Source organism: Neopsephotus bourkii, unplaced genomic scaffold, assembly GCF_033783945.1.
Source record: "Neopsephotus bourkii isolate Nb327-2 ecotype Australia unplaced genomic scaffold, CSIRO-AGI_Nbou_v1 NB_107, whole genome shotgun sequence".
NCBI classification, from domain to species: domain Eukaryota; kingdom Metazoa; phylum Chordata; class Aves; order Psittaciformes; family Psittacidae; genus Neopsephotus; species Neopsephotus bourkii.
In genome coordinates, this window is record NW_026900624.1 from 16,862,286 (window position 1) to 16,885,751 (window position 23,466).

General features: G+C 56.1%; 2 protein-coding genes and 1 long non-coding RNA gene across 7 annotated transcripts in view; all 3 read right to left on the bottom strand.

Moving 5' to 3' along the window:
• Nucleotides 1–9,956: 9,956 nt before the first annotated feature.
• PDXP (pyridoxal phosphatase) lies at nt 9,957–12,339 on the bottom strand. Its single transcript, XM_061364545.1, has 2 exons — nt 11,702–12,339; nt 9,957–11,477 (listed from the first exon to the last, which is right to left on the bottom strand). The coding sequence occupies exons 1-2, from the start codon at nt 12,285–12,287 to the stop codon at nt 11,152–11,154; spliced, it is 912 nt and encodes a 303-aa protein (XP_061220529.1). The 5' UTR covers nt 12,288–12,339; the 3' UTR covers nt 9,957–11,151.
• LOC133218371 (uncharacterized) overlaps nt 9,957–23,466 on the bottom strand; it is a 145,125-nt gene continuing 131,615 nt past the window's right edge. The window contains exon 2 of the long non-coding RNA XR_009727122.1: nt 9,957–10,566. This is a non-coding gene — a long non-coding RNA (uncharacterized LOC133218371). The remainder of the gene's footprint in view (nt 10,567–23,466) is intronic.
• On the bottom strand, nt 12,884–22,806 carry SH3BP1 (SH3 domain binding protein 1). Of its 5 annotated transcripts, XM_061364328.1 has the most exons (19): nt 22,757–22,792; nt 21,709–21,778; nt 19,967–20,009; nt 19,490–19,594; nt 18,961–19,037; nt 18,608–18,719; nt 18,434–18,510; nt 17,875–18,010; nt 17,174–17,242; nt 16,718–16,808; nt 16,311–16,453; nt 16,119–16,230; nt 15,943–16,024; nt 15,196–15,276; nt 14,989–15,105; nt 14,525–14,622; nt 14,209–14,338; nt 13,994–14,091; nt 12,884–13,565 (listed from the first exon to the last, which is right to left on the bottom strand). In XM_061364328.1, the coding sequence occupies exons 2-19, from the start codon at nt 21,768–21,770 to the stop codon at nt 13,225–13,227; spliced, it is 1,974 nt and encodes a 657-aa protein (XP_061220312.1). In that variant the 5' UTR covers nt 21,771–21,778; nt 22,757–22,792; the 3' UTR covers nt 12,884–13,224. The 5 variants fall into 5 exon arrangements, 4 of the variants coding, with proteins under 4 accessions (XP_061220312.1, XP_061220304.1, XP_061220293.1 ...); XM_061364320.1 differs by having other exon boundaries at nt 19,490–20,009; nt 22,737–22,806; XM_061364309.1 differs by having other exon boundaries at nt 19,490–20,009; nt 22,757–22,797.

The window sequence follows — 23,466 nt, forward strand, 5'->3', positions numbered from 1 at the left end:
TCTCTGGGTCCAGGCAGGACCCTCCAAGAAGCACCATCTCTGTCCTCGCTGCTCAGACCCTCCAAGCACAGGCCTGGAGCTGAATCAGAGAGAGAAGGAGCAGAGAGCCCAGCACTGATGTTCATCTCCAGATGTGTGGGGCAGGGCTGGGTGCTGTGCTAGAGGAATCTGTTCTCACTGAACATCAACCATCATCTCTCCTTGTGCTGTGCAATGTCCGCCAGGCTGAGGCTTCCTGAAGAACACCTCCTCAAGTTCCCAAGACCAGCCAGGGAAGTCCTGGGAGCTTCCAATAGCCTGGATTCTGTCCTTTGGGAGCAGCAAGCATCTTGCTCCTGAGCCCTGCATGTACGGTATGGCCTGAGCAAGGTCAGGAACTGTGCTGCACTGTTTTGCTCAATGCAATGGGGCTGGAAAGGGTGGCTTTGGGGTTGTCAAACCCTTGGCCAGGAGGAGAGGCAGGCCAGGTTGCTGCAACCTCTTGGTTAGGTTGGATGCAGCTGCGTGGGGCTGTGGGATGCTGGAGGAGCAGCTGTAAGGTGTCCTGACCATCTGCTCCCAAAGCTCCCCTGGCCTGTTGGGCACATAAAGGATTTGGGATGAAGGGATTTGCTGTGTCTATAAGGCTCTATAAAGCTGTCATGTGAAGGAGGTGGCTTGCAGAAAGACTATCTCCCGACACAGCCTAATGCTGAGAAGCCATCATGCCCCATGTTTTGGGACGCAGGAATGGGGGACAAAAAGGGAAGTGTCATTTAGGCCTAGAGAAAAAGCTTAGTGGAAGATGGGGATGAAAACTTGTCCCCCCCTCCTCCTTCCAACCTAATAATAGGCTGCCCTGCTGGAGGAACCCTAACCCGTCTACATCCATACCTCCAGGAGTGAAACTGAGAGGCTGTGCTGCTATTCCCAGAAGCAAAGCGGGTGAGAACGCTTGGCCATGTTGTGAGCTGGCCATCCCTTTCACAGGCAGGCGCAAACTGGATGCTTTGTGGGAAAAGCAAACAGCAGCACCCTCGGCAGGGGCAGGAGCTGCTGGGAATGGGGTGGCCCAGTTTGCTGGGCACGTGCTTGTCCTTCTCATGGGACACTGGAAAATGGCTCAGAAAAGATGCTGCTTTGGGGGTTTTGGCCTGGCATTGGGTCTGCCCAAGACAGAGCGATGCCCCTGTGTGTCCTCAAGGCCCCCCTCTGAGTGCCCAGGGAAAGGTGTCCCAGCCCTGCGGAGCCCCAGCACTGTGCCAGGGTGGGGGTACATGGAAGGCGGACAGGAGGAGATGTACTGCAGTCCATAGCCACGATTTTGTGGTTTGATTCTTAAGTCTCTGGGTGCGTTCCTAAAGAAGAGATACTCTCGGGTCCCGCCAAGAGGCTGAAACGTGAAATGCACTGCTGTTCTTCGTTTTCTTTTTAATGCAACGGTGTTGTCTCCCCACACTTCTGGCAACACCAAGACATTCACTAAGGAAACCCACCCAGCTCTAACACCATGGACTGGGCCCCAGCAGCACCAGCTGAGCTGATGGGAGCATAGGTGTGTGGCATGAGAGGCAGAGTCAGAGCCGGCCTGGCCAGAGGGAGAGGAGATGGTTTGTGAGCAAGTGGTGCCTTAGAAATGAGAATGGGCATCCTGAGACCTCTCAAGGCATCTCCTTCCCGGGGGATGCACTACACTGCACTGCTCCTGTGCCCATTAGCTGGGAGAGGAGGATGCTCTCTTACCCCTCCTTTTTGGTACCACAGCACCCTCCCCTGCTCTGGGTCCCTCCATCACCCCCCAGAGCAGCTTTGAGTGGATGTTTGCAGCATGCTGGCACACCAGCCATTATCACAACAGAGCTGGGTGCCTGGGGAATCCCTGCTGCTTCCCAGCACCCAGAAAGGTGGCTCCCACTGCTGGTAGCATCTCAAGGTGACACAAGCTGCGGGTGGACTCTTCTGGTCTCTTCTGTGTGCAACCAGGACAAGCAGCAACAGGCCCCAGCTCTCCAGCATGCCTTTGCCCAGTGGTGTGTTTAGCTGTGCCCATAGAGGAGCACACAGCTCCCTCTCTGCACTGCACTGGGGTGCCAAGCCTGACTTTGCTGCTGGCCATTTGACCGCAGCGCTGGCTGTCCCCAGGCTGGGCACACCACGGTGGCAACCTTGCTGGCGTGAGCGTCTGCGGCCTCCTCCTGTTGGAACATCACCCCTTGAGGGCAAATCAGATGGGCACCAGCAAATGAGCTGGGCTGAAGATGAGGGCTGCTGTTACAACAGCAAGAGCGTGTACGTGCAGCTCCCCAGCATCGTGCAACCACAGCGCAAGGTGCTCTCTTCCCCCCTGCCCAGCCAGACCTGCAGGGGATAAGGGGCACTGCCCCAGCTGCACTGTGAAATCTGGCTGCTCAGCCAACATGGGTCAATAACTGCCCTCCATGTGGCTCTGGAAATGGGCACTGCACATGGATTTGGGATTGCTGAACCCCTTGGAAAGGTTGCAGATGGCTCATTGTGGATGGCCCTTTTCCCCCACCTTGCTGCTGCAGACTTCAGGTCTGATTCACAGAGATTTAGGCACCTGAAACTGCTACTGAGGGCTTTATAGAAGTGCCTGAACAGATTAGGTTCTCCTTCACTTTGACTTGCATAGACAATGGAATGTGCTGCTGGCCTGGAAAACAGAAAATATGACTTTTGTAGCAGTGCAGCCCATGGAGCAGTAAGTAGCAAGTAGGGTGTCTGGTGTTCAAGAAGGGACAATGAAGAACCACATAAGACAGCTATTGAAGGGGGGTTGATGTGCAGACTAGAAAACATGTGTCTATAGCATTGAAACTATGGGGTGTAGCTGGAGAGCTAAGAGCAACTGGAAGTAGGATGGAAGATGCCAAGCAACAGCGCGGTGCAGCCCGCCGCAGAAGGAGCTGATTAAGTACGCACAAAAGGGAGCCGTGACTTGGACGCAGACTGCAGGGCTGTCAGCCACATGGTGTGCCGTTTGCTTTCCAGGACACAGCCTTGTGCTCACCAGCAACCAGGCTCTCTTGAGCAGAGCTGCTTGCGTGACCAAGCTGCTGCCGACCGGAGCTGTGGGGGGAAGCAAGGATGCGCTGTGATGAGAAACAGCTCCGGAGCAGTGAGCTGCACCCGCGGGGTGGCTGGCTGCACCCAGGGTGCCAGCAGGAGGTGGGGGCCCTATGGTGTCAGCAACAGCCAGCAAAAGAAGCTGATGCCCAAAGAACAGCCAAGAATGTCTGTGGCTATAAATCTGTCTTTTCGGCACTTGGGAAAGGGACTTGTTCAACAACTTGGAGGAATGCAAGTTTTGAATGTGTGAAGGGACAGTACTTCACACTCTTTTCCCAGCCAGCTGCCGTTTGTCAACCCATACTTCTGTGACTCACATTGGTCAGGATGACACCCCATCCCATCCCATCCCATCCCACTCTCCAACCTTCAGCTGCTAGGTCCTGCCTGGCAGAGCCCCCTCTCTAGTGGTGAAAGCATTCCTGTCACTGAGCACCACACTGATGTGAAAATAACCGAGGGTTTTTTTGCAGCACCAGCTTATGTTGGGTTGGCAGATCTATGGAGCAACTCTGAAGTGAAACTTATCGTTTATTCCTTCCTACTGGGCCAGACAGACAGATGGAGACTCAGGCAACAGTGAAAGTAAGGTCTGCTGGAAAGCAGCTTCCGCTGCCCTTCTTTCTATCCAGTTGCATTTTTATCTCTTACCATGCATAGCACTGAGGCCTCTTGGTGTCACCAGGCTGGTCTTGGTGGAATGGATGGTGGTGTGAATGCACCCCCCACCATGACACCACGGGATGGTGTCAGTTCACTGCGGCTGGCATGATGGGAACACAAGGCAGAAGCCTCCTACTCTAGATTCATTTTCAGCCTTGAGAACAACAGTGCAGGAGATGGGAGGATAAGTGCCCTAGACAGATGTCTAATTTGACATTAGAGAGGTCTAATTATTGCACCTGGCACAGGATCCAGGTTCAAGAGACAAGGAGCAGGTAAGGATTACTCTTTGTAGGTGCCTTACTCTTCTACATTGCAGGACATCGCTGGGGCAGGAGGAGGAAATACGGGTAGTGGTCAGGATGTCTCCACATTGCTGAGCTTGGAGGTTTGCTGCCAGAGTAAACCCCAAAGTAACTCACAGGCTCCTTTTCCAGGGAGTGGTATCTCTTCCTAAGTCACTACAGGGACAGGTTTTCCTGCTGCTGTTTTATGTCCCACTGCTGGAGACAGTGTTCTGGAAAGCTTATACGCGGTAATGACAGAGTTTTGTATTGCATCAGCAAGTAGCACCAGGGGTTCTACCTCAGCTCCTGCCACTTAAAAGATGTACCAGCTGGGCCCATGTGCTACTTACAGTGACTGACCTCATCCATCCCTGGATTGGCCTGAGGAACAATGGTAACCTAGTAGGAAGGACTGCTCTGCTTTCTGCAGCTCATCAGCAAGTGACAAGTGACCTTTGGGGATGAGGAAGACCACCTCTATAGAAAGCTCTCTAGAGCATCCTTACCATCAGGCTGCCTGAACAGGCAACTGGGAAGCAGCAGTTCAAAAGCCTGCACCAACTGGTAGATTTCCAGCAACATTGGCTCAAGGGCATTCAGGAGTCCAACACAGTGTGGGATTGCTCAATGACTCAGGTCCTTTCACCCCTTAAATTATTAAGGGAAGGCAACTAATGAGACTGTGGTGGATTACGAAGCAGTGAGAACAGGGAAGCCCAGTCTAGACACAGCCTGTGCTCTCCACTGAAGGAGTATGGCCACCTCATCTCATGGGACGTGTCAATCTCCAGGTTTCCAAGGCTGTGGCAGGCATGTGGTCCCCTTGTACTGGAGTGCTGAATGGGAGCACATTGCCATTCTTCACACCTCCACTCCCAAACTCTGCAAGGGTACAAACAGGGACTGGCACTGCTCCACACTGCTCCTAGGCTCTGCTCAAAGCTGGTTAACAGGTAGTTAGGCCATGGAAGGACACCAAGTCAGGAACACCTCCGTTTTGTGAGGGAAGGGCACCTTGCCAGGGCCACAATCACTGTTGTCCCTGCAGGTGGGAAATCTCTAATCTACAGCCCACTGAGACTCAATTTCTTCTTGCATCCATGCTGCGGGGATAAACTACTTGCACGCAGGCAGTGGTAGTACAGCAGCAGAACGCACCTGGAGGAAACAAACTACATCTGAGTTGTTTCAGGTTACTTGAAACAGGTCAAGTAGGGAAGCAATTCTTGCGCCCCAAGTTTTGACTGGGTACCACGTTCTGTGCAGCTCCTGCGGCATCCAGGCTGCAGGTTCAGCACAGGCTGGTGAGCAGAAAGGCTGGCACAGGGCTTTGGGCGATGTGATGGACAATGTTGTCCATTTAAAGGACAGGTTTCACCCGTAACAAGTGAAGGGAACACCTCTGTGCTCAGCAATATCCTGTTTACAGAATGGACACTGCTAGGTGCTGGAGCTGCACATCTAGCAGGCTAAATCACGGGGCAGAACAACCTGGATCGTTGCAGGCTACCCTGTGACCTGGGAATGTTTCTGGCATCATGTTTGCTTGTCTCTGTGCTGAAGGCTCACAGAACTAACAGTGCTTTGCTGTTGTGATATACTGGAGCTGAAAAGACCAGGATAACTCTCTAAGTTGGTGGAGTTCTTAATGGCTTTTAATAGCTCTCAGCAGGTTCAGCTGTTCAGTACCTCCCAGGGATTATACGGAGTGCCAAGATAGCTTGTCTGCCAGGAGCACTTCCAATACATTATCCACACAAAATTCCCAGGCAGGCAGGGTCCAACAACACAGCGGCTGCTCCTGGATGTGCACAACCATGCAAGTCTCCTGCGTTGCCTGGTGAGGTGGTTGGGCTCAGAGTCCATAGAGCAAATGAGGCAGCAATAAGGAATGAAGAAATAGGTATGGCATTGGGGTGGCAAAGGGGTACCTGAAAGCCCATGTTACAGGATGGAGGGGTAAGGAGTGAGGAGAAGGAAGATGCAGAGGAGGGACTTCTCCCCACATGCTGCTGGAGGAAGAGCAAACACTGACTGCTTCCCAGGGCAGGCAGCAGCAGGCTGCTTCCCCTCGCCTCCTCCTGCTGCGGGACAGGGCGGCGCCAGAGCCGCCTGCCTTGGCAAATGGGGACTCCCACATCAGGTTGGGCAAGTATTGGGCAGGTTACTGGGATCGTGATCCTCTCTTGGCTCTGGAGGCACTTTCCCATGCATGAAAACCTCCTCTGTCCTGCCAGTCCCAACACCTTCCAGATCCTCCCAGTTCTCTTACCATGTCATGTGGCTGAGCACTAGCAGCTTCCCAGCCAGGATGATCATTAGTTCCTCATATTAGAGGTATCTACTCACTGATTAATATCTTTGTGCCCATTTGTTGTTTTCCTGAAGTGTTAGTTGCTTGATCAGCCTGATAAACTATGACGAAATGTCTGGCTTGGTAGGTGAGCGAAGAGCAGCAGAAAATTGCTACCCTGATTTCAAGTAAGGTCTTTGACACTGCCCCCTGTAATATCCTCATAGAAAAGCAAATGGAAGTATGGGCTGGGGAAGGAAACAGTGGGGTGGACTGAAAAGTGGCTGAAGAGCTGAGCCCACATGATGGTGATCAGTAGCACAAAGTCTAGATGGAGGCCAGTAACTAGTGGTGTCCTTAGGGGTCAATACTGGGTCCGATCCTCTTTAGCATCTTCACTGATGATCTAGATGGTGAGGCGGAGTGTATCCTCAGCAAGTGTGCTGATGACACAAAACTGGGACGACTGGCTGATACACCAGAGGGTCGTGCTGCCGTCCAGAGGGACTATAACAGGCTGGAGAAATGGCCTGGCAGGAACCTCATGGTGTTCGTAGGGAGAACTGTAAGCTCCTGCCCCTGGAAAGGAATAATCTAGGGATAAGTCTATGGAGCGGTCACGAAGTTGACTAAGGAACTGAAGCACCTCTTCTATGAGGAAACGCTGAGAGCTGGGACTGTTCAGCCTGGATAAGAGAAGGCTCTGGGGGAACCTTGTCAATGTATATAAACAGCTAAGGGGAAGGTGCAAAGAAGATGGAGCCAGATTCTTCCCAGTGGAGCCCAGCAACAGGATCATAGGCAATGAACACAAACTGAAATAGAGGAGGCTCCTGCTGAACATCAAGGAATACTTTATTACTGTGAGGGTGACTGAGCGCTGACCTAGCTACTCAGGGAGTTTGTGTTGCTGAGTATCTTCAGTCTTGGAGATAGCCAAACGCTATCTGGACATGGACCTGGGCTGCTGGTGCAGGGAGCACTGCTTGAGCATGGGGGCTGGAGCAGATGACCTCCAGAGGTCCCTTCCAACCTCAACCATTCTGTGATTCTGTGGGAGGGAAGAAAGTGGAATGCTTGAGAAAGAACACAGGAAGCACCTGTTAATATGCTGACCCAGGAAAACAGCAGCATGATGAACATTTCAACCTAAGGATGGCTGGAATCTGGGAGACAAGATGTACTTGCCTGTCCGCCAACCAGGGGAGCACAGGCATGCCTAGCCTCTCCCAGGCCTTGCCCATAGCCAGCAATGCTCAGCAGGTTGCTGCTTTACATCATTCAGCCAGCGGTTGCCACAGTAACTGCACTTACAGATGAAGGATGCGAGGCTCCTGGGGTAGTGGAATGACTGGCACCCGCTGGGTGTTGTCTCTATTGCACTGCAGGAAAGGAAGATGTGGTTTTCTGAACGTGAGAAAATAAACAGCCTTCCTTATGCTACACCGAGCTGGGCTTCCCACCCGCTTCCTGCTGCAGGTCCCTTCTCCCCAGCCCTGTGCTCCCTGGCAACTGCCCTGCTTCCTTGAAGCACTCAACCCAAGAAGAAAAACTGCTTTAGACAACAAGAAATCAGCCTACCCAGGCAAGAGGCATCACTTCAGTTTCAACAGCCCCATCAGACCCAACCCAGAGGAAACCAAGGCCTGACCTCCACGAGGATCACAGATCCTTAGTGTCAGTGGTTGAAGGGCTTGCATGGAAACTCACTGTCCCTCAGGCACCATTCTCGTCTAGTTTTCTAATCAGACCTGCTCACACTCACCTTCATTGCATGCAGGATCAACAATAGCAGAGGGAAGCCACACAAAACCAAACCGTGGCAGACATGATGGATCCCTACAGTGCTGCTCTCATCCCTATTCAAAGCAAGAACAGCCCCATGGCTAGAGACAACACTTCTCCCACTGCTGGGGAGTGGAAGCATTTATAGGACACAGGTGCCTGGTGCTGTCAGCTACATGAAGAACCAAGGGAGGGCCAGGTGAAGCCTATTGCCCTTCTTCTCCAAGTACACCTTTGCTCCATAGCAAAACCCTCAGGAAGAGGTGCACTGGATGAGAAGTCTCATGCTAACAAGACGGATCAACATTGCATCTGCTGAGTTCTGTTTTCAGCAGCAGCCACGTGAGAAAGAAAACCTCCTTTCCTGGCTCACCATTTGGGATCCAAAGGATGAGCTCTAGAATCTCAGAGCCTGAACATGGGCTGTAACGCTCAGATTCTGAGTTCCTTTCTGTTTCTGGTGTGCCAGCCTGGGAGACCACAGCCTCCAATCTCCTGTCTGCTGGCTGGGAGAGTTGGAAACAATGGAGCATTCATCCTCAAGCACCTTAGGAAAAAGAGGGAATCTCCTGGGGATGCTTTTGTTGCGCACTGTCTCCTCTGTACGCACTCATTTAACCAGCTCAGTCTGTCCTGAGCTGTACTGAGCATTCCCATCTGTGGCCACAAGTCACAATAACAGTGCTCTGAGTTTCAGCCTGATACAAGATATGAGAGCTCTGAAAAACAAATCAGGGTCTGGGTTTCTCTAGTTCAGCAGCCAGAGTTAGCAGACACATTAGGTCTCAGTCTTGCTCTGGCTGATGATGCAAGTGTTGGTCAGACACTCATTAAGAGAGCACCAGTCCTCTGGTTGTCTAATTGAAGATGGGACAGACAAAAAGGAGAGAAAGCTGCACATGAAGGGACTGATTAAGATAAAGGGCAGTCTTCCAAGAGCTTTTTGGGTCACCTTCTGTTTTAGAGGGCTGTTTCCTAAGTTACTGGGGAGGTGGGGGGGAAGGCTCTCAGTAGCTGGAATTGTCTTAGGGCCAGTAAGTTGCCTCTAATTCTGCCATGAGCTGACACAGCACTAATGTACACAGAGACTGGTTCTTGAGCTGGAGAACTGATCTCTCAAGGAGATGTGATGCTTGCTCACCATCAACAGCTGTTAAAGGAGTCTGACAGACAAAGGGGAGGATTTGGCTCCCATATGAGGAAGGCAGGCAAAATACATCCCCAAGCTGTTTTCTCCTTCCTGTCTGGGGTCACAGCCAAACCCAGGGAGAGGACATAAAGGATGATAAGCTACAGCCCAGTAAGGGTCACCAGCAGGGGTACAGCAACACCCACATCTCCTTCTCTCAAAGCTTAGTGTACTTGAGAAGGGCCACAACAAAACCTGATTTTGACAGTTCTCAGCCTTCTGCAAGCTACATGACAGAGGTGGCATGTCACCCCTGCTCTAGCAGAGCCGAACACCACTGTGCAGGGCCACATGGGGTCCTCCTGGATAGCAATGGGCAGACTTGAGGCACAGCACAAGAACTCACCATTCCCCAGCAAGCAATCACCCATGCTGTGAATTGGGTGGCAAAGATAGCCTCACTCACTGCTTCAATTCGCCTGACCAGACCCCATGCCCTACCCCATAGCCCCACCAGCCACCTCCACCCTCCACTCCAGTTCCAGACCCCAGTAAGAGACAGCAGCCAACAGCAGCTTGAAGATGCTGTCCACAAGCCGTGGTCCACCTCTCTCTTGGCTACTCAGCAGCACCCCCTTGAGTGAGTCTTGCCACATCCTCATTTTCGAGGGCCCAAAGATAACCTAAAGCTATTAATCACCTTGAAGAGACCACAAGGGAATACAGGAGATTATTTCCAGCCCACGCTCACACTTTATTATATACAGAGACACGGTGAGTGTAAGAACATCAACATGGGACGTGGACAGTAAGGGAGGCCCAAAGGCACTGCCTCCTGTCTCCTTGGTGCAACCAGTCAGCATACTTTATACAAATAATACAATATTCAAACAATAAATAAGCTTAATAAATAAGATCAAGAAATAAATTAAAAAAAAAAAAGGACAAAGCAGCAAGGAATGGATTTGAGGGCTGTGACACATCCACAGCAGTGACAATACCACCACCATCTCACCTGCACACCAGCAGCTGCAGCACAGACCCACAGCAGCCCTTTTCTCTCATTGTACTACAGCAAAATCCGACTGAGGAGAGAGCACTGGGCACAGTCCAATATTTCTGTGCTGTTGTGGTCTAGGAGCCCTCTCCCCTTCACAAGCCCCTTCAGTAAAGGTGCTTGAAAACAAGGTACAACCGCAGCCTCGCTGTGCGCAATCACAGCTTGTCAGTTTGGCACAAAAAAAAACCCTCAACAAGTCTCTTCCCTTCCCATAGTCCCTCAGACAGACACTGGCACAGTTATTAACTGAGTTGGGGCAGGGGGACAGCAAAGGAAACATCTCTAAGGAAGGGGGGAGAGATGAGGCAACGCTCCCTTTCACTCATGGGAAGCACAAATGCTCTCATTCATTGCTCCAGCATACTCCTTCCACATGCCCTGGCACTGAAAGAGACCTGGTGGGTGACATCCCTGGGGAGGAGGGGCTTACTACAAGGACCTCAAGGATGCAGCTCAGAAGTTAAAGAGTTATGAGCAAAGGGACAGCAGTAAAAGGCCGCCACTGGTTACCTAAGAGAAAACCAGTAAGACACCCAGTCCCTAACCCCTGCAGGGGGTGAGGCCACACATACACACTGATGTGACCCCCATGCTGGAGCTCAAGGCCTCCAGCTCTCTCCAAGAGACACTGGCAGCTGGCATATAAGGGGGAGAAAGACTCTGCTCATCAAGGACAGCTCTCAGCAGGAAGAAGACAACTTGAACCCTGGTCTCTCCTGCCATCCCCCCCATTTTGCCCCCAGAGAAGGGCACTGGAATGTGAAGAAACCAGGAACTGACGAAATAGGGCAGTGAGAGAGAAATGGGAACAGTTGGACATCTGGGATGTGGAACCTGACCCGTCTGCCCCCACATATACAGACTGCTACTCATCCAGACCTGGTATCAAGTCTGCAATGCTGTCCACATAGTAATTGGGCACCATATCCTTGGCAGCTGCGCTGTCACTGGCCATGTAGGCCTGCGCCTCCTCCAGGCGGGAGACACCCGTGAGGGTGAGGATGGTGGAGAGGCCGCAGTTCTTGCCAAAGAGGATATCTGTCTCCAGACGGTCTCCCACCATGAGGGTGCGGGATGGGTCGACGCCGAAACGCTCCACGATGCAATCAAACATGTACGTGTTCGGTTTCCCCACCACTAGTGCCTTGCGGCCTGAAGCCGTTTCCACCGCGGCTGTGAGGCTGCCAGTCCCTAGAGAGAAGAGGGAGGAGAAAAAGACGTAGCCACGGGCTAACCGGCTGCAGGAAGCTCAGCACCCAAGGCCCCACCAGGGGCAGGGAGGCTGACAGGCACGGATGTGGGCATCCCGATGCTCAGGGAACGTCCTCGCCCGTGCTTGGGGCGGTGAATCCCAACCCAGGCCAACCCCGCACCCCCCGGGGCAGCAAGGGAAGGAATGGGGCCCGCGAGCTCACCGGGGGTGCGCTGCCCATCGCTGAGCGGGTGCCAGGGGTCGGGGTCGGTGGCCACCAGGAGGCACTGCGGGTCGCGCAGGTAGCCGCAGGCCTGCGCCAGCTTGGCGAAGGTGAACTGGTCGTCGTAGCCCACCAGCACGGCCCGCACCGGCTCGGCGGGCGCGGCCTCGTCCTCTCCCGCCAGGCGCAGGCCGGCGTCGCGCACCTCGCCCCGCAACCCTTCTCCGCCCAGCACGAAGACGCGGCCGCCCGAGTCCCCGCTCCCCACGCCGCCGCCGCCGCCGAGGAGGCGCTGGCGGAGGAAGAGCGCGGAGCAGAGCGCGGAGCTGAAGACGTGCTCGGCGCGGACGCCGCGGAAGCCGAGGCGGCTGAAGCGCCGCTCCAGCTCGGCCACGGAGCGGCGGCTGTTGTTGCTGACGAAGAGGGCGGCCTTGCCGCTGCGCCGCAGCCGCTCCAGCAGTTCAGGGGCGCCGGGCACGGCGCGCTCGCCCGCCCACAGCACGCCGTCGCAGTCGAAGAGCAGCCCCTGCGCCGGGCCCAGCACCTCCCGCAACCCCGCGCCGCTCAGCCGCCGGCAGCTCGCCATAGCGCCGCTGCACCGCCGACCGCCCGCCGGGCCGCCGGCCGGCCGCCGCGTCCCGCCCCGCCCCGCGGGTCCGCCAATCACCGCCCCCCGGCCGCAGCCGCCACCAATGGGAGGCCAGGAACGCGCTGAGCTGCAGCCGCGCTGCCCTGTCACTCTCGAGGGGAAGGGGCGGGGCCAAAGTGACAGCCACGCAGCCCTATCAACTGCTGAAGGGGGCGGTGGGAGGCGGGACAAAGCCTGAGCGCTCTTGCCGATTGGTTAAAGTCGCCTTCCTCAGCCACCTCCTCCCGGGAAGGCCTCGCGGCAGCAGGGCGCCCCCTGCTGCCCGGTGGTGCTGAAGGGCGGCGAAGCCGCCATTACCCCCTGGCTGTGTGTCTCCTCCGGTTGAGGGGTCCGGCCGCCCCTCTCCGCCTTGGCATTCCTGCAGAACTCCCCTTCCCTCCTCCCGTCTGCAGCTTGCGGGTGCACAGCCTCCAGCACCTCGCACTGCTGAGCCCTGCTCATACCTGCCTGTGGCTTGTGACAGCAGCTCCCTAAATAACCTCGTTGCAAAATATACATACATATTTATATATGTCTATATCTGTGTGTTTATGGCACAATGGGGCAGAAGGGGCTGTGATGAGTGCTGTGTACCTGCAGAAGAACTTGCCCACGCCAGCCCCAGAACTGCCTCCCCGCCATCCATCTCCTGCTCTCCCAGGTCTCCATGGATACCTGAGCGAGACTCTGGGTCCCTCAGCAATGGCTGGGCCCAGGAGGGCCATGGTGGTGCAGGGTAGGAGGCTGTGGAGACGGGAGAGTAAGGGGAGGCGGGCGATAGACAAGATGGAGGAGCTGGAGAGGCATGCCATCCCTCAGGCCACCCCAATGTTTCCACAGTGCCTGCTGGGTCCCAGGGGGGCACTGCACCCCATCTCCCCATCCTGCTCGCTGCTCAGTTCTGCATGGGCGATGAGGTCAGGGGGCTCCCAGCCTCAGGCAGCGGCTGCCCCTCATCCCCGGTTCCGGGGGCACAGTCCGTGGTGATCACTGCATTGGCCTCACTGGGCGGAGGCCTGGGGGCCAGCGATGGGGCGTCGTGGCTGTGGCGGCTCGCTGGCTGTGGCGGGAGTGGCGGTGGGACGGAGGGGGCTCGGCTGGGCACCCCGGCCATCCGTCGCGGCAGGGCTTTGGGGCTGCCTGCATGCCTGGGGGCTGCCAGGGCAGGGGCTGTGCTGCGGGGCTGGGCCACGGGTGGTGGAGCCATCATGGGTCGGGCTGGAGCCGGGCGCTTGCCTGGAAAGAAAGCTGAGGTGGGTGGATTCTTCTCTGCTGGGGTCTCTCACCAGGGCAGGGGGGGCTGTGGTGTTGGATGTGGGTTACAGAGGGACAAATTGCCCCTTGCCCAGCTCCCATACTGGAGACCCAACAGCTTTTGAGGGCTTTTTCCATCCTCTTTTCTTCACAAGTGGCTATGAGCTTTGACCCCTCTTACACAGGACGCTGGAGGACTTACCATGCCCATCCCACAGTCCCACCTTGTCTGGGGCTGGAGCACACAATGAGGGGCTGGATCCTGACCATGATCCCAACCAGATGCCCTAACTCTCCTTTGGTGGCAGTGACATCCCCAGCACCCTCTCATGCAGGATGAAGGCAAAGCAGAGGAGGTGGCATTGCAGGGTGGCATTCCCCAAGCACTGTGCCATCAGGGGCACCCTAACCTTTGCGCGCAGTGTCGTCAGTCAGTGTTGGAGCTGCCGCTTCAGGAGATGGACTGGTCACTGCTGGGGGTGACCTGGGCTCAGGATCCCTCGAGGTGCTGCGCAGACAATGGAGCAAGTCAGGCTTCGGCTGGGCACGGTGAGCCTGGTGTGGGGGTGGGATGCGGGAGGGCATGGGGAGAGCTGGGAGAGCCCCCAGCTCCCACCAGACTTACACCTCTCCATCCGGGAGAGTGGGGGTGCTGGCTGGAGGGACATCAAGGGTCAGCTCTTCCACTGGGGTGGCCTTGCTAAGTCTGCTGTTTGCAGGTGGCATGAACATGCCTGAGATGTTGAAATCTACCTCTGGGTGGACAGAAAGGAGATGCCATGAGGAGAGGCTTACTGCCCAGAGCTTCCCCAGATGACCCCATGGCAGTGGACTGGTGCAGCCCCGCTGCTTCCCTCCTCCTGGGGAAGGAGAAATGTCCCCTTTTCTTCCTCCTCCCTTCACCCTGGGCTCTCACCCCCCAGGTGAGGCCCTCGCCCTACCTCCAGGGAAGAGGGTATCTGCGTGCTGGATGAGGGCTTCAACCACACTGACCACCTGGATGGAGGAGACCGAGGCCAAGTCCAGTTGCATTGGGTCTCTGAAAGACAGAGGTGGGGGGAGGCATCAGAAAAAGGATCTTGGGCCATTAAACCCCTCTGATGTTCATTCCTGAGGGGTGTGGTAGGGTCCTGGAATCCCTGGAACTGGTGGTGGAGGCCATCCATGTCATAGGTTCTCCAGGTCTCAGCCACTCCCTGTGCTACTTTGGAGCGTGGCCAAGAGGACACGTGCTTGGTGAAGGGACGTGCCAGTCGTGGACCGTGGGGACAAGGGACAATACTTGAGGATGGAGGTGCTTTAGACCAGCCTGAAGGCTGCTGGATCAGCCTTTCCCATGGTGTTTGCTCTCCAGGCACCCCAGGTGGGGCTGGCACTGCCTCCCACCCTCCAAGCAAGCTCTTACCCTGTGCTCTGCTGTGACCACAGCAGGTTGGGGCCCAGCACGATGGCGATATTGCTGGGGGTCATTTTGTTCACCTCCTGGTGTTCAGCCAGCTTAGCTAAGAACTTGATCAGATACCTGTGGGTACAAGGAGGTTGGTATGTATGGGTTTGGGGAGGGAAGAGCTGCCCCAGTGGTTGCTGAAGGAGCCCTGTCCTCGCAAAACACCTCAGGTTGTTGTAGCTCTCATGGGGCAGGCGACTGCAGGTGTCCCGCAGGCTCTGTATGCGGCTCTCATCATCCTTTAAGCTGCAAGAGAGAAGGAGGAGTGGAGAGCTCAGCCTGCTCCCTGTGGCAGAGAGGGATAGTGTGCAAGGGAACATGGTCAGTGTCAGCCACCCTGTGCAAGCCGTGGCCCTGGGGATGGGGATGCCCTGCTGCTGCCTTTACTGGGCAGCTAAGTAGGCATCCAGAGAGGACAAAATCACACCCCAAAGGCTCAGAGGGTTTCACAAGATACAAACACAGCTTCTGGGTGGGCACCCTATTTCACTGTGACTATGGGGCTCACTGGCATGGAGCTGATCCCTTCAGAAAGATACTCTCCCCATTTCCATGGCTTTTTGCCGTGTTTCCTTCACCACCCCTTCCATCCGAAAAGCAAGAGGCCAAACTGGGCACTGGCCACGGGGCTCACACTGTTGAGGTCAAGCGGGTCTTCACACAGTATACTGTTTCTACAATATAAAAGGTTGCAGCCTTTCTCCTCCTGCTGACTTGTTTTTTATTGCTGTTCCCCAAGGTTTTGGCCTATGTGGATTTCTGCTGAGCATGGGACAGACCAGGTGCTATATCTCTCCCTACATGGCAAACGAGGCCGAGGAGCCCTGCTCTGAGTGCTAGGAGGGATGGAGGGGGGTGAGTTGGGTTTATTTGAGCCCTACCAGGCTTTTCTGCCCCGAAGCCTACACCTACCTGGCCACTTGGAGCCACTCGTCATAGAGCTCAAAGGTCATCAAAGGCTGGGGCAGCTCCCGCAGGTAGGACTTCAGTGCACCTGAGAGAGGAGGGGGAGCAACAGGGATGATGGTGGTGGGGGACAGCAGGGACTGCCCGGTCATGTCCCCCCATGCTGCATCGCCGGCACCCACCGGCCACGGCGTGGGGGTCTGAGTAAAACTCTTCCAGCGCATTGGAGCCACTGGCCAGGCTGCTCTTCAGCTTCCTCAGCACTGAGGCACCAGCTGCCAGCCGGAAGAGGCCCTGGAGATGGGGTGAAGAGGGAAGGGATGTGGGGGGGCTGCATTCAGGGAGGGTGGTGGGAGGTCAGGAGTGCTGCCTACCTCCTCCCTCATGCCAGAGGCCAGCAGCATCATGACACAGGCTTCGATGGGCAGCGCGATCTCCCGGCCCAAGCTTTTGAGGTGTGTCTCTAGGGGCACACCGTAGTACCCCACCACTGGGGTGTCTGCAGTGAAGGAGGGCTCTGGAAGAGAGAGGTGAATGCCAGGAGGGATGGTGGCCTCTAGGGCCGTCTGGCATCCAGCCACAGTGACATCTCGCTCTGATGGAGAGGGGAGGCAGAGGCAGCATCCCCATGGTGTGGTTCCCAACCCACCAACCCAGTGTAGGAGGCAGCAGCAGGCACAGGGAGGGAAAACCTGGCTTTCCCAGCCTCACAAGCCACATTTGCATCCCCCTGAGCTCGGCTGCAGTCCTCCCTGGGCTGCACAGAGAGCCAGTGGGTTACCTGTCTGGCTGTGGCTTTCCTTCAGCTCTGCCAGAGCCGAGTCCAGAGATCCGAGGGACTGCCGGTGGTACTGAGCTTGGATTTCCAGCAGCTGCCAGGCATGGGACAGGCAAATAGTGCTTTTTTTGGCATCAGACTCTCTCAGAGAGATCCCCCACCAGGAATTGTGCCCACATACAGACAGGGCAAAGGGGGAGCTGCAAGGGGAACCCCCTTGGGGTCACTGGACCATGTCTGTAGTGGCGGGTAGAGGGCAAATTGGAGAGGGAGGGTCATCAGGACAAGTAGCTGGTGCTAGTGATGGCATTAACCTGCAGTGCGTGGAGCAAGGATAGCTTTAGGCGTTTGCTAGTGCCTGGGGCTGTCCCTTGCCCTATGTGGAGGGCTTAGTGTGGATGGGGACAAGGCATGGCTCAGGCATTCAAATGCTGAGGAGGAGTGTGAGAGAGGACTTACTTTGATGAAGTAGCTGGCGTAGCTGTCCTCTTTGGTGGAGAAGTGGTACAGGTCAGCCATGTACTCATCCTGGGAGGGGAGACAGAGAGAAGGGCAATCTTCCACCTGCTCCCTGGCACCTTCACAAAACCCTCTCATCCAGGCTGTGAGTTGTCACACAGGGCTTCCGGGTGCAGTGGGGAGGCAGGCTGGGACCATGGGGGCATTTCTCCTTGCCTTCATTGCTTGCATTTTGATAGTGGCAGTGACCTCTCCTGCAATGGGGGTACTCACACAAGTGTCTCAGGACAAGAGGTGCCTGCACCTCCAGCTCCAGTGAGCCCATGGCTCTGCCAGACGAGGCACTGGGCTTTTCAGAGAAGCATGGAGAAAGTCGGTGTGGAAGTCCCCAGCCACGCAGCACAGATCCCAGCCCAGCTGGTTCATAGGGGACCCAAGGGGACCCCATAAGCTCCCTGCTGTAGCCGTTGGAGCCTTCTCTCTGCAGAAGTTTGTGCTTTGAACCCTTAACTCCACTTCTTCCCTGGGCTTGGGCATCCCCCTGTTTCTGCTCCTTGAGGGACTGGTTTGCTTGCGGAGGGCAGTACATACTGGCTGGCTGCATCCATCTCAGCATAGGGTCACTTCGGATGGAATCAGTGAAGGGGAACAAGTCTGCAGCCCTGGAGGTGCCCCACGAGGGACAGCAAGTGAAATCTCACCTTGCACTGCTCCACCTTCCTCTTCACCTCCTCCTCCTCCTCCTTCAAGATCTCCAGTTTGTTGGCAGCAGAAGATGCCCCCGGGCCAGCACCAGTGCCAGCACTGTTACTGGAGCTCTTGGCAGCTTGGTTCAGCCTTTGGAGTGGGAGAGAAGAGTCACACCTACAGCCTCAGTGCCAGGGACATGGGGTGGGATGGGTGTGCAGAAGGGGTATGGGGATCATGAGGAGGACAGCAAGTCCAGGTACTGCCCTGCAGTGCTTTCCCTAGGCCAGTACCTCTCATTTCCCTCACCCAGAAGATGGTGCTGCTCAGAAGGGCACGACCTGGTTAGGTGGGGAGGCATTCAGCAAGGCTGACTGAAACACCCAGGGCCTGCAGGACCCTTCCCAAGCCTCATTCCTGACAGGAGCCATCATGACTCATGATGTGGAAATGACCCATGGCTGTGCTGCTCTCCCAGAGAAACCCAAGGTGGCACTTGGAAATTTGCTTCCCATTGTCTCCTATCCTGGGTGCCTGGATACCCTAGCCCCCTGCCCACAGTGTGTCCCATACCGGCTCTTGATTGTGTTCCAGTCAGAAATCAGCTTCTGGAGGGTCTTCTTGCGCTTCAGGATAATGGGAAGCTCCTCCTGGGGAGAGAGGGCCCAGAGTGAGTGGGGAAGGCTTGGGGATGCGGGAAAGGGTGATGGGATAGGAGAAGGGAGCCAGGAGGGCATGCAGGCCTACCTCACTGAGCCTGTTGAGTGGCTGCAGCACATCGCGCTCCAGGGTGATCTCAAACTCAGCCAGGATTTTGGCCAGCGAGCTTTCTATACAGCAGCCCATCTCCAGGGCTTTCCTGCATAGGAAAGACTGGGGGCTGGAACCGTGCCACTCTCTGACTCAACACCCCTCTGCGTGCCAGTACTCCTGTGGGACCCTGAGCCAACCCCTGTCCCCTCTCCCACTCCAGTACCAGTATTTTCTCTGAGGACAGGGTTTGACAGCTCAGCTTGGCCATGGGAGCCCCTGAGTCAAAACAATGGCACTGACAGCGTGTTTTGGGGTCGCCCCTGGCACTTTCTCCCATTGGCACTTACCCAAGGCTGGACTCCGTGTCCAGTTCCTTGAAGCTCTCAGCCATTGTCATGGATAGAGCCATCAAGGGCAGCTTCTTCTGCACAGAGACAAGGTGTTGGGAAAGGGATGGTGAGCCGGCATGTGGCAGCTCCCTCCCCATGAAGCGTGCCACCATGGCATGACAGCAAGTGGCTGAACCCTTCACTGGATCCCCGCATCTTTTCCTGGCCCACCCATCCCCACTGGCCCTGGGGATGTTCCTTCATCCAAAGCCAGCGTCCAGTTAGCTGCATAATGCACCAAAGCTCTATAGTTGGTTAGAAAACCTCCAGCCTTCTCTCAAATAGACCCATGTAGAAGACTGTGAGGCTGATGGAGGCCCTCACCAAGCACAGCCCCCTCTGCCATGGCTTCATATGTACAAAGCAGTTTAATCACCAAGAATAACTAAGCCAAGCTGGGGCTTGTCAGGTTGCCAAGAAAAGTGGAGCTCCCAGAATCATAGGGGCACTAAGGAAAGTGCAGGCTGAGGTGGAGGATGCTACTCACCACTCGCTTGTCCATCTCGGAGCCGCACTGCCCCTGCAGGCAGGCTTGCAGCCTCTTGGACACGCTGTGAGCTGCTCGCTTGGCTGGCTCAATCCTCTGCTCGATCTGAGGGCAGAAAGGTGGGAATGGAGAGGCTCTTTTGCCAACCATAGGCTGGGCTTCCCAATGCCATCTCTTCCCCAACACCCAGCTCTGGCGTGAGTGGCCCACACAGCATCCTGCTGCAGCGCAGATCTTCCCTGGTCCAGCAAAAAGGGAGGACAGCTCCTGGTCGGGATTCATCCCTCTGTGAGTGGCCGGAGAAGCCCTTTCCCATAGCAGGAGGCTGCTGCGGTCCTGGAGCTGCCCTCCGGCACATGGGCAGATCCCAGCCCCACGACTTGGACGCGCTGGCAGGACAAACCGCAGGCAGGAGCGGGGCAGGTCCCACACCCAGGCACAAGCAGGCACACGCCTGCCGGCCCTGCCGCACCTCACCTGCAGCAGATCTGCCGGCAGCAGCTCCGTCGCTTCTTGGGCTCTGCCGAGGAAGCAGAAAGAGCCATGAGCAGATGGGGTGAGCTTCACCCGCCACTCTTTGGGAGCGGGAGGCACTGGCTATGGCCTGGACCATCTCACACAAGGTGATGGGTGGAATGAACTCGGAGGGATGCAGCCAGAACAGGGCAACGCAGCCAACCTTGCTGGCTGGTGGTCACCCATCAGACACAGCTTCCAGGTCAGAGCACCACAGTCAAAAAGTCCAGATGGAGACAGGGGTAGTGGGGCCATAGCGGGGGTGGGATGTTTGGTGGTAAAGTCTCCTGACCACTCCTCTAAAGCCAAATCCAGAGCAGTGCTCTGAAGCCTGCACACATATTTGCAGGCCATGGTAGCCACCGGCTGTGGGTTCACCAGTGCCAGAACAAGGATATCTTCAGGACCAAGCTGTAGCCTGAGACCAACACAAGCCCCTCCAGAAACACCTACATGAAACCAGCTTTCTGCTTGGTTTTGCAGCTGGTATCAAGGGGTGAAATTTCTGTTTTGCAGCAAATTCTGCTCAAAACCAGATTCAAATCCCACCAGCTGCCATCACCACCAAACCTCCTTGTAGAGGAAACCTCCCTTCATGGCCTGCTGCCATTGCCGTGCCCCAGGAAACCCATTTGCTTTCCCTCTGCTGCTGCTTTTTCCCCAGTTCATGTTTCTCTCTTTTTACCACCCGATGGGGGATGAGGCTGTGGAGCTGCAGGAAACGGGGGTGGCTTGGTTACAGGCAAGCAAAATCACGTGAGACCGCAGCCTGCAAAGGAGAGGCTCTGCGGTGGGTGAAGAGCTTGCTATAGGACAGGATAGGCTGCTTGAGACCTGCCTGGCACTAGTGAAAAGGAGGTACATCCAACATGGAGATGAGACATCTTGAGCGAGGAGGGATGGGAAAGGGGATCATGGTCCCCTATGGGAAATGCAAGAAGAGCAAGAGGCCACCAGGATGTAGAAGCTGCTTCCCTGTGGCTGGTCTGCTGGGCTGGCTGAGGGACCAGTGCAGCGGTGCAGGGGACACGGTTGGCCCTGCTCATCCTCCCAGCGCTGGGGAGCCTGCGAAGGTGGCTGTAGGAAAGGAGCAGTGAGGGGGCTGGGAAGGGAGGGCCCAGCCCTGTAATTTCGGTTCTGGGTTTTGCAAGGGGAGAGCTTTGGAAAGGCGAAGAGAAAAATAAGGAAGAGACAGAGGAAGGATGGGGCCAGAGGGATTTGTGTGAAGCTGTACAATCCCCGGCCCTCTCCTCAAAGGGCATGCCAGGAAGCCCATGCTGCCAGGCTTGCTACAACTATGCAGAGCACCCAGTGCCTGTGGGGATTCAGCAGGGAAGGCAGGTCCCAGTTCCTAACACTCTCCTGGTCACTACACAGCCAAGGACATTTGGCTAGAAGGTCCTTCCCTGTTGCCCCCACACCCTGAGGAAGCCAAGCTTGGGAAAAGCCTGTTTCCAGGTGGATGTAGCATCTGGGGATCATATCACTGTTGAGCAGCACCAGTGCAGCCTTCCCATTGCCCCGTGGGCACCAGGAAGCCACAGCTCCTCAGCTTATGCTGAAGATGCTCTAAACCCAGGGTCATTCCCTCTTCCCCTCCTCTCTGGCCATGGAAGGTCAGTCCAGCCCCAGCGCAAGCCCTCCAGGACCCGCATCCCGCTCCCTCCCAGCCCCTCCAGTGCAGGTAGCGCAGAAGTCCTTACCGGCCGGTGATGTTGGGATGGGACAGCTGCTGCCGCATCCAATTGATCTGCTTTTTCATCATCTTGAGCGCTGGGAGGGAACCACGAGTCGCTCCACTTGGCTGTACCCACTCAGCACCCTTCAGCAATGCTTGGCATCAGGCACTGGTGGCCCCTCAGTTCCCCAGAGCTGCTCTCCCCTTGCTTTTCCCTGAGGACCTCTCCTTCCCCTGTTCCCCCTTTCTGTTTGTGTGGCTGGCCCCCTCCCTCATCCCTCCCAGGGGATGCCCTGCCTTGGACTCCCTGCTCCGGCTCCCTCTCTTCTGAGCTTCCTTCCTCTCCGTCTGCCCCTGCACTGCAGAGCAGGTAAGAGCAGCTCAGGGCTCCTGCTCCACTCTGTGTTCCTGTCACCACCCCGCAAGTATAAATAACTTCAGCCCAGCCTTAAAGGGGAAATATTATTACAGCAAACACGTAACAAGGCAGGACAAGCACATGTGCTGCCAAGCCCAAGCAAGGGCCCACGCTCTGTTTCTTGCTCTGTCTCAACTCGGCACCTGTTTTTCCCCCTCTTGCCTTGCCCACCACTAGCCCATGTCCATGCCAGCTAGCTGTGCAGTGCACACGGAGTGTTTGATGTACATCCTGCCCTGCCCGGTCACCCAAACTCTGCTCCATGCTCACGGGTACAGCTCCACTCTCTTCCCTCTGCCACATATCCCTCTTGTCATGACAAACGCAGGAGGTCGAGCAGCAAAGCCACCCCTGCAGCCCCTTCTGTGCCCCCCACCCCACTTCCCATCCCCAACGCTCTCTAGAACAACCACAAAGCTGCTGCCCTGTGCCCTGGGGAGGCCCCTTCCTCCCTCCCTGTTCTCCCACCGCTGGCAGAGCTCCTCGGGGCTGAGCACGGCGCAGCAGCACCCGCACGCAGTCACCCAGGAACCACAAACTCCTCCTTCCCAGGCTCGGGTGCTCTGTGTTTGGGTCGAGGCATCCCCTTCACACCAGCACCACCTCCTTTGCTCCTGGCCTGGGGAGATGTAAACCTTGCCTTGCTTCTGGCTACCTGCAGCTGGGACTTCCCTCCATCTGCAGTCTGCTCTCGGCTGGGTTAGCATTGGCAAAGGAAGGAGCACAGGCAGGAAGTGGTCAGCCTGTGGGCAGAGACAAGCGGCAAAGGAAGAACAGGCGGAAGGGCCACTCCACCTGTGCCTGCAAGCCTGAAGGGCTACAGTTAGAGGGGTGCTGGGCTCTGCTCTGTAGTGGAGGGCAAAGGCTCCGGTGAGGGCATAGCAAAGCAGTGCTGGCAGCTGGGATGGAGCAAGGGGGCCCTGCCTGAAACACCAGGTTGCTCTAAACCTCTGGCTCAAGAGTGTCTGATACCCCAGCCATGAGCCCTGGGGGTGCTCCCAACAGGCAGGGTAGTTACCGAAGGGCATCAAGTCTAAGGGGTTCAAAACATCTCTTGCAGAGGCCAAAAAGCCCCCCAAGACCCTTGTCAGAGCAGATCTCTCCCCCCCTGCACTAAAACTGCCCTGGGCAAGAGGAGGAAGAGCTGCTACAAGCAGTGGTGAAGCTGCAAACAGTTCTGTGGGGCACGGGAGTGAGGTCAAGCCCTGCTCCTAATGGGATGCAGGGCACTGACCGTTACCCACAACCTCTCCCTAGGGAGAGAGGGAAGCAGGCAACACTCAGCTTCCAGCCTCTCAAAAAGGAATTGAGAGCATATGGGGCACTTCCACCACTTCTCTCCCTGGTCATGGGAGTGGGGAAACC

Excerpts from the sequence above, each read along its gene's own strand:
- SH3BP1 (XM_061364320.1), bottom strand. The coding sequence starts at position 21,770 with ATGATGAAAAAGCAGATCAATTGGATGCGGCAGCAGCTGTCCCATCCC. Across the intron at positions 20,010-21,708 it reads CATCCCAACATCACCGGCCG|AGCCCAAGAAGCGACGGAGC; the intron begins GTAAGGACTTCT and ends CTTCCTCGGCAG. Across the intron at positions 14,339-14,524 it reads AGATACCCTCTTCCCTGGAG|AGGTAGATTTCAACATCTCA; the intron begins GTAGGGCGAGGG and ends CTGTCCACCCAG.
- PDXP (XM_061364545.1), bottom strand. The coding sequence starts at position 12,287 with ATGGCGAGCTGCCGGCGGCTGAGCGGCGCGGGGTTGCGGGAGGTGCTG. Across the intron at positions 11,478-11,701 it reads CGATGGGCAGCGCACCCCCG|GGACTGGCAGCCTCACAGCC; the intron begins GTGAGCTCGCGG and ends TCTTCTCTCTAG.